This window comes from Primulina huaijiensis, chromosome 13 (genome assembly GCF_012295235.1).
Source record: "Primulina huaijiensis isolate GDHJ02 chromosome 13, ASM1229523v2, whole genome shotgun sequence".
In the NCBI taxonomy this organism is placed as follows: Eukaryota; Viridiplantae; Streptophyta; class Magnoliopsida; order Lamiales; family Gesneriaceae; genus Primulina; species Primulina huaijiensis.
Window position 1 is genome coordinate 7229666 of NC_133318.1, and position 10192 is coordinate 7239857.

Consider the following 10192-nt stretch of genomic DNA (forward strand, 5'->3'; position numbering starts at 1 on the left):
GCATGTTGACACACTCAAAAAGGACGAATCAACGGATATGTATTAATTAATGTATTCAATGTCATCGTTGGAAGCAAAACCTATAAATATTTTAGAAGTTCAGTGAGAAGATTGATTGAGAATTTTCGAAAGAAAGATCAATTGAAAGATTCAGTTACTCATCCAAGATCAGTTGCGATATTTGCACAGACAAAAAGCTCACACTTCATAGTCATATTCATAGCATTCAGGCTATTATTTGAGCGAAAAACACTAGCACATTACATTGTTGTATTCGATCTTTTAAGATCAGTTGTGCTACGTTACTGAGCAAGATTATTTTGAAATACTGATAAGTTAGTAGAAACTAAGAGTTTCAGTTTTGGCAGTGTTTAAGTCCAAACTTAAGTGGATTATTAAACTTGTTGTAATCAATCAAAGTCTTTTAGTGAAAAACATATCTTTGTGATAGAAGGGGTGACATAGGAGCGTTTGAAGTGTCCGAACATTCATAAAAATCTTCGCGTTCAATAACTTATTTATTGCTTGAGTTCAATCTATCAGTTGGTTTAGTTTCGCACTTCAAACAATTTAACTGATTGATATTGACAACAAGATTATTTAGTTCATTTTATGACCAAACTGATTCATACTTTGAAAAGAGCCAAAAATCACCAAGTGTTTATTCAACCCCTTTTCTAAACACTTTGACCCAACAAACCGATCCTGACACAATGTGTGGGAGGCAACCCATAAATTTTTCTTAATGTTTAGTAATTTTTTACTTTTTGTTCAATCTTGTTTGATCGAATATTTTTTGGTGACTCAATGAAGATATTTTTTATTCTTGCAGGTGTAAAAAAAAATTCCGAAATCAGAAGCCTACGCACATCTGCGCGCACACCATGTATCAAAGCAGTAGAGATAAGCACGCACCTATGCGATCTTAGCATGCAAATAACATAGACACAAGCGTGCAGCTGCGCTATCTCTGCGTGCACCCACGCATGATGGCATAACCAGGAATTACAGACACGGGCACCTGACTGCGCGATATCAATGCGCACCCGTGCGCGAGACTATTAAAGTCATTCAGATCTGCATTTTTGGAGTGTTACAAACCCAAGCTTTTCTCTTTCCTCTCTCTCACCGTCTGCCACACTTCACCTAGCCTACTCGCCATTAGCCGACTGCTGCCTCGCCATCACACTGACCACCACCGGTGCTTCCTTCCTTCTCAGTGAACTAAGTGTGGTGCTACTATGCATCCAAAACAGAAAACGAAGGGAGGTGCCTCTTCCTCCAATACTTTTGATCAACATTTAGCTGTCATAGTTTTTCCCCCTCCTAAACACATGTATTTGTTTTAGTATAGGCTTTTTCAGTCTTATTCTAAAAGTATGAAGTTAATTATTTTAAAAATATATAAAATTAAAACTATTGATTCATATAAAAATGAGAATAAATATTTGTTTAATTTCAGTAAAAAACCAGCCCGATTATTAAGCTTTACGTACTTATCCACACTAACTATTTAATATAAATTGCCAAATATTGGTCTATTTTTGTGTTTTCAAACTTCACTTTATGTAAAAAACAATGGAAGCCCCAATCAACAACCACAACCATGTGATATGCTTTTATACTTTACTCATCAATAAAGAACACATTAGACACACAATTCAATAATATATATTTCTTCATTCTTACAAAATTAAAAACAAGATTTAATAAATTTACTCCATACATACACTGATACACAAAAAAATGATATCCCATAAAATAATCGTTCGACGCATCACATAAACTCATTTGCATATCATAGTCTTATTTTCTTAAGTCATCTTACGAATGATCCGAGATCTAGACTTTTGGGACACACTATGCCAAATAAATGGACTACCAAAATAAGGTATAAGAAGGAGAAAATATGTATTTTATTTAACATAAAATAAATGATGAATTTTTATTATATACAAAAACACTTACTTTACCTTCTTTACTTTACTCTCCTCGCCAATTCTTTTTAACTCTATGATACTATGCCAAACTTAGACATCGGGGAGATCACTCGGGATAAATCTCCGCACCCCTTCATTGGTTTATTAATTATTTTCATGTGATTTTGGAGGTGTTGAACCATCAAGACTTAATATAGCAAGTAACATATGGAGAAATCGATTTGGTAGAGCATCGAAATGTTTAATCATTAATAGATTAGTAAGTACAATAGTAAAAAAACACATGTTTTTTATGTATGGAAATAATTAATTAAAATGTAATAAGAGCACCATATATTTGATTTTTTTTTTTGACGAGAAAACTTGCATTCTTTAATCAATAATCAGAGGTAATCAATTATAAGTTTGTCAAGCCAGAAAAAAATCACCCGACACCCGAAGAATTGGTGTGAGAGAGGAAATAGAAAATTTTTCCAGAGCATGTGCCACGGCGTTAGCCGATCGTTTGATATGGTATAAATGCGATACCATCGGGCCCTTTATCAATTCTCCGATATCTGCCGCAACGGTTCCCATGTATCCAAAATCCTCATGTCGTTTTGTGACTGCTTGCACCGTCAATAGAGAATCTGACGTAACGTGGACTCCTTGATAATTTCTATCACGTAGAATCTTTAGTCCTTCATGTGATGCTATCGATTCTCCATGTGCGACCGATAAGGGTTGCTTGATTTTCTGGCCAAAAGCGCATATCAGCTTTCCTTGGTGGTCTCTCACAGCTCATCCAATTGCATATGCGTTCATATTTGTGTTATAAGAAGCATCCACATCTAGACGAAGATATCCAATAGGAAGAGGTACCCATCTCGTCGGTGATTCTACAATGGTTGAGTCTGAAGTCGGCCTATCCATGCATTTTGTACTTTGATATTCACCTAGAAAGTACATGCACCGCACAATTGATTTACTATATGTGCTTCCCCCCTCAGTGTGCAACAAAGTAGTCCTTTCCTTCCATATAGCCCACGTGCATATAGCAATTTCCTCAAACTTCTGCCTCCCTAGTTCATTCGTCAACCAAAAGCATATATCCCGTGAATCATGGCTATTAATCCTATCAATGACGTTGTAGAAATCAGTTCCTTTCCAGTAAGATTTGCTCTTAGCACATGAAAAGAGAGCATGGCTTGTTGTATCCCTTCCAAAGTTACAAAAGGGACAACGACCCGTAACCAGAACATGACGTGATAATAAATTCCAACAAGTAGCAATAGCATCATGATATGTTTTCCACCAAAAAATTCGTACCTTTGGCGGCAAAGAGAGAGACCATATAAATTTCTACCATGACTTATCGTAACTTTCGATTGATTTTCCGGGGGTGTATGCAACTGGATTACCAACATGTACCCCTCACGCACCGAATATTTCCCTTTCTTGTCATGGCGCTAGAACCTGAAGTCCTGTTTATCGTTCGATGGTGGGGGATCGAGATAATCTCCGAGGCAACAAAGGCAGGAAGTTTGTTCTTTATGAGGCTCATGTTCCATTGGTTATGGTTTCCGAGGGATTGGACCATGGATTGGTCATTTGCATCTTTAAGAATATGTCCCAAGCTATTTTGGAATTTAGGTATCCATTTGTCTTCAAATATTTGTATTGAGTTTCCATTACCAACTCGCCATATGAGTCCTTCTCGTAATAAATCTCGGCTCCACAACAATGATCTCTATATGTATGAAGGGTTATGTCCCAGGTTGGCTTCCATAACATCACTATGTTAGAAATATCTAGATTTGAGAACTCTTGTAAATAAAGACTTCGGTTTAATTATCATGCGCCATAAGTGTTTTGCGAGAAAAGATTTGTTGAAGATATCTAAATTGTGAAACCCCATACCACCTAGACTTTTTGGTAGTATATAGTAGTGGCAAGAAATTAACCCATTCAAAAAAATAACAAATAAAAAATGAAAAGAAATTAATCCAACTAAAAAAAAAGTGACCGTTAAAACGATACATTTAATAATTTTTAAATTATCCCTTTCACCGTGTGATTTCTTTTGAAAAAATAATGATTCAATTCAAAATGAAAGCAAGAAAGAAAGAGGGACATATTTTGAATTCTCAGTTTTCATGTGACAGCTTTGCTCCTACCCCAGTGTCTCCTCACGCAGACACCCTTTTCTCTGTAATTTTTTTCTCTTTTTTTTAGCTAAGTCCGAACAATTCTTAACAATGGCTGGCTATGTTGGGGTGTTGGTTTCAGATCCATGGCTTCAGAATCAGTTCACGCAGGTGGAGCTACGCAGCTTGAAGTCTTTTGTAAGTTCTGGGTCGTTTTTGTTGCCTTTCTTGAATGAATTCTTTAGGTTGCGGTTGTGATGAATGCGGTTCTTGCAGTTCATGGCGATGAGAAGGGAGAGCGGGGGTGGTCTGAAGCTGGGGGAGTTGCCGGAGAAGATGTCCAGGCTGAAACACGTGGGCGAGAATCTGACGGTGGAAGACAGAACTGCGGTTCTTCAAGATTCGTATGAGAATTTGGAAAGTGAAGTTGATTTTGAACTCTTTCTCAGGGTAAGCCGATGTTTCTCTGCATCATTTAGATTTGATCGAGGAATTTATTTATAATATTTAATGCAAAACATTTTTCGAAAAGGATCCGAAGGGTTGAACTTTAATTCTCGATCTATCAAGATGATGTAATAAAGCTGAAAGATCTAAACCGATTGATCAAGATTATGTATTGTTGGTTTCTTTCTTTCAATTTTTCATTCTTAGCAGTTAAACAAAGCTCAAAGCTTTAGCAACGTCTTGTTTTGATTACACAGAAATGATTTCAATGGTAAAATATCCTCGGATCATATATGTTCAGGACTATTCATTAGCTTTGTGCGGCCACGAAGTCTGGGATCAGAAGGAGCCGTTCACTTTATTATTTGCTATTGGTTCCAATTTTCAAAATGTTAATTTTCTCATTTTGATCTCCTTAACAAGTCTGTTGCTTAGTCCCGTTTCACTATCCTGATGTTTTAACAAATGCAAGGTATAAGAAAGACTTGGCAATTGAATTTTTGGACATTATGTCTAGACGCTGTCAACTCAGTCTGTAGATTTAAATTGAATTTTCATGAAAATTCAAAATGGGCAACAACTTGATTCTTTAATTTTTCAGTTTCCCTGTTTCTTGTATTATTTGTATAGTTTGTATGAAATTTTTTTTAATATGTTGTGACAGGTTTATCTCAAACTCCAAGCTCTAGCAACCGAAAGATGGGGAAGTGGTGCAAAGAATTCATCTGCATTCTTGAAATCTCCTACTTCCACACTGCTACATACGATAAGTGAATCTGAAAAGGCGTCATATGTTGCACATATCAATAACTATCTTGCCGCAGATGAATTCTTGCAGAAATATCTTCCTATTGATGCAAGCACCAATGATCTATTTGAGATTGCCAAAGATGGAGTTCTTATTTGGTGATGATCTATTATTGCAAGTCATGCATGTATGCTCTTTATTTTGTGACTTTGTTTGAACTTTGAAGAAATGTGTCCTTCGAATGCAGTAAGCTAATTAATATTGCTGTACCTGGAACAATCGATGAGCGTGCGGTAAATACAAAGAGAATGCTCAATCCATGGGAGAGGAATGAGAATCATACATTATGCCTCAACTCTGCAAAGGCAATTGGATGCACAGTAGTCAATATAGGAACTCAGGATTTTATTGAAGGAAGGGTATGTGTACTCATTCCATTTTCCTAATTAAGCTAGACTATCCTTTCACATTCATTGAGGGGTTCCACAAAGATTATGATATTCTAGTTTATCCTTTTCTTGAGTCATTTTGATGATATTTTTTCTTGCTTTCCAGTCAATATTTTCACTCACACTCCATTCAATGGTAGTTGTTGTATTTAAGTATTATTGATGAAAATTTACAGACACAAGTCTCAGCACTCGTCAAGCTTTGTTTTGGTAGGTTGAAATTGCTGTTTTTTAAACACTTGAATTTTGAAATATTTTGCATTTTTCTTTCATTCTCTCTCTTTTGGTCTAGGAGAACCTAACAAATGAATATGAAGCTGTGTGCAAAGCGGATAGAGCTTGGTTTTGCAGGCTAAAAAATGTTTGCTAATCATTTTGCCAATCTACTCTAATGTTATATGAAATTGTCCTTCTGTTCCTATTATTAACTTACTGTAATTGGAACTCCCACTCTCTGTCACTATCTCTTAATATGCTTAAAAGGTTCTATTGGTTACTTGACGAATTTTGTTGCCTTTTTTATTTGTTTGAAATCACCTCTCCGTGTGTTGATTTAGTTTCTTTAGTTAAAATTTGATAATTTTGATGTTTCTGGTAAATATATAATTGTGATTTTTGAATAACTGACTTCAATCTAGTTCTTAAATCATAAAAATTTTTTGCACGGCTAATTTTCAGAGACATCTTGTTCTTGGAGTCATATCTCAAATTATCAAGGTATGAATCAAGATTTATATATACCTATAGTTTAAGATCTTAAATAACAGGTATAGTTTAAGATCTTAAATAACAGGAAGTTAAATCTTTTTACATAGCACCTTTTCTACATGGTCTTATAGATACAACTGCTGGCGGACCTCAATTTGAAGAAAACACCACAGTTGGTTGAGCTGGTTGATGATAGTAAGGTAATTGATATAAGATTTTTATCTAACAGAGTGGAACTTTATTCTTGCCTGAAGAATATCTTGGCCGCTGTAGTTTATCCACTTTCTTATTTTAAATATCAGGACGTGGAAGAGTTGATGAGCCTTCCACCTGAGAAGATCTTGCTAAGATGGATGAATTTTCAATTGAAAAAGGCAGCATACACGAAAACAGTTACAAACTTCTCTTCTGATGTAAAGGTAAATGGAAATGAGTCGAGCTTCAGATTGGTTCCGTTTTCTATATATAATCATGTTCACCGTTCACATGGTATTTGGTTGTTTGCATTGGTATTGTTTCTCCTCTTGGTTGTGTTTTTTGCTTTATCTTCAATACTAGATGGGAAGCTATTAACATTTGATTGGTGAAATTCCTGGTCAAGCAGGATGCTGAGGCCTATGCTCTTCTCTTGAATGTTCTAGCCCCAGAACACAGCCATCCGTCTACGCTGAAAGTAAAAAATCATCTCGAGAGAGCAAAGTTAGTTCTTGAACATGCTGATAGAATGGGTTGCAAGAGATACTTAACGGCAAAAGACATAGTTGAAGGTTCTCCAAACCTTAATCTTGCATTTGTAGCACATATCTTCCAGCACAGGTGAGAGTACTTTCTGAATTATGCTACATCTTAATTATGACATTGTATGCATTATTGGTGATCAGATTAACAACTGACTATGACTCTATTGCTACAACTGCAAAAATATAATAGCAGTTTCTAGAAACTATATACAAAACACCGGATTGCTGACTGATCCTATAAGGCACTGGATAATTCTTGTCTCTACTTCACTCTTTATTTCTTTTGTATTGCTGATGAGACTTCATATACAGGAATGGACTCTCAACCCAAACAAAACAGATATCTTTTCTTGAAACCTTACCTGATGACACACAGATCTCCAGAGAAGAGAGGGCATTCCGGTTTTGGATGAATAGTCTCGGAAATAGCTCGTGCATTGACAATGTCTTCGAAGATCTCAGAAACGGGTTAATATCTCTTACTTTTTCCAGGGAAAAAATTTACATACTTTAGTGGTCCTCCAAGAGTTTTTCAGAAATTTGGACATTTTTGCTTTGTTTGCAGATGGCTTCTCCTCGAGACACTTGACAAAGTGTCTCCTGGGATTGTTAATTGGAAAATAGCTACTAAGCCACCAATTAAGATGCCATTCAGAAAAGTAGAAAACTGCAATCAAGTTGTGAAGATAGGGAAACATTTGAAGTTTTCCTTGGTCAATATAGCTGGAAATGACATTGTTCAAGGGAATAAGAAACTAATATTGGGTACCTTCTTGATGCCATATATTTGAGAAGAAAAACTAGTAGTGCTATATGGTAACATCTACCCTCGTGGATTTTCAGCCTTTCTATGGCAGTTAATGAGGTGTAACATGCTTCAGCTCTTGAAGAACTTAAGGTACCATTCCCATGGAAAAGAAATTACTGATGCAGACATTTTAGAATGGGCTAATGGAAAGGTCAGAAATTCGGGGAGTCAAAGTCACATGATCAGTTTTAAGGTAGAATTCACGAACCATTTTTATTCCATGGATGTGTATATAACTGAAAACACGAAAATAGAAGGATCAATCATTGTTTGTTTCTGCATCATTTAGAATTGCAGCAGGACCAAGAGTTATAGCTGATGTAATGATATAACTCAGATTTTTTAAACTGAAACTCAAAGCTGACAGTGATGTTTAAAACTGCATAACTCTAGAGTACTACATTCGATTGCATACTTGCAAATTATTGCTCTCAGATTTATTGGTTTATTATTCCACTTTGTGCATCTTAGTTCTTTTCATTTGTCTCCCTCCAATTTATTATTTTTGTAGAAACATGACTTCTTACGAAAAGGTATGCAATTTCATGTTTTAGGATAAGAGCTTGTCTGATGGAATATTTTTCATTGAGCTACTCAGTGCCGTACACCCGAGATCTGTCAACTGGAGTCTTGTTACAAAAGGATCAACTGGTATGAATCTTTCTTTGTGATTTAGTTGTATCCATATCATTTTTCTTCATGGCTTTTCGCATGGATTCATCATTTTGAAGCTCATTTTATTGTCCTCTAAACTTTGGATGATGTAGAGGATGAGAAGAAGATGAATGCAACGTACATCATAAGTATTGCCAGGAAACTCGGGTGCTCCATATTTTTGCTTCCGGAAGACATAATAGAGGTAATCTTCACATCAAACTTAAACGAGACCAATCCTCATAAAATAAAAAAAGGGGAGACTACCGCCAGTGATTTGCTTCATATTTCTCTTTCATTTGCAGGTAAACCAGAAGATGATCCTTACATTGACTGCAAGCATTATGTATTGGACATTGAAACAACCGATGGACGATCGACCATTTGGATCTTCAGACAGTGAAACTGGAAGCTTTGTAGATACGAGCTCAAACTCGACCATCGATGATACTGCTTCTGAATCATCATTGGATGACACCAATAACTAAGAAAAGGAAGAATTTGAGTGTGAGTACCTTTTTTGTTGTATTGTATTGATCCTTTGATTGGTTTATAGAGTGATTTTGAGTGTAGAAATTGAGCATTTGAATGCGCTTTTTTGCTAAAGCAAAAAAAACTACACATTTGTGTATAGTAAAGAAGGCCACTTGTACACCTTCAATTCATTAGGGGCTGGGCGGGTCTGCAATCAAACACCCACACATACAACACCGACCCCCCCTTTCTCTCCTTTTTTCCCTGTTTAGATTTGGTCTAAAACAATATATTTTAATAAATTTCAAAGTGTTTAAAAATAATATTTAAAATGTGTGTATTGAATATTTGAATGTTGAAAATTAGATAAAATTAGGTGTTGAATATTGAAATTTGTGTGTGATGATGAAGTTAATGATGTAATTTAATTTTGTATTATTTGTAAAAATTTTCTATAAATAGATCTCTCATTTGTGGAGAAAATCACATTTGAGTTGAGAGAAAAATATTATAAAGGGTGTAGTGTGATAATTTTGAGAGTTTGAGATTTTTACTTTTTACTGTAAATTTTTACTTTTTCATAACACGTTATCAGCACGAAGCTCTAAAAGTCCTCCATATTTTTCCAAGATCCAAAACAGAAGAAAAAAGTAACAAAAGTAATAATATTTATTTTATTGTTTATTTATTTATTGTTAATATATTTACTATATAATATAATGTTATTATAAATAATAAAAATAAATTTTTCAAAAAACTTGTTATAAATCCTGGGAGGATGTTAAGACGACATCTCACACTCCCGGTAAGGGATACGACAAGTATAAAAGCCTATAAGGTTTTTTAAACAAAATAACTTATGACACCTAATTATAATAATGTGATATGATATACATAATTATTTAAATATGACTAATATTATATACACCATATTATTACCATAAAATTATACAAATACATACATTTATTTTCTTATACACCAACGGTAATAAACGGTAACAAAACGGCTAGTTTTTGCTCTATAAATACAATCTCACAAATACATTCAATCACTCCAACTTTCTCTTCTTCTCTAAAAATTATTCTTCATCAAATTTT

General features: G+C 34.9%; 1 protein-coding gene across 1 annotated transcript; it reads left to right on the forward strand.

The window, feature by feature from the left end:
- Positions 1 to 4017: 4017 nt before the first annotated feature.
- Positions 4018 to 9326, forward strand: LOC140991883 (fimbrin-2). The gene is made up of 14 exons (XM_073462049.1): positions 4018 to 4264; positions 4343 to 4516; positions 5178 to 5419; positions 5509 to 5680; positions 6389 to 6427; positions 6550 to 6618; positions 6721 to 6837; positions 7023 to 7234; positions 7471 to 7626; positions 7724 to 7923; positions 8002 to 8159; positions 8521 to 8617; positions 8734 to 8825; positions 8926 to 9326. Exons 1-14 carry the CDS (start codon positions 4178 to 4180, stop codon positions 9106 to 9108), a joined length of 1998 nt encoding a protein of 665 aa, XP_073318150.1. The 5' UTR covers positions 4018 to 4177; the 3' UTR covers positions 9109 to 9326.
- The last annotated feature ends 866 nt before the right edge of the window (positions 9327 to 10192 follow it).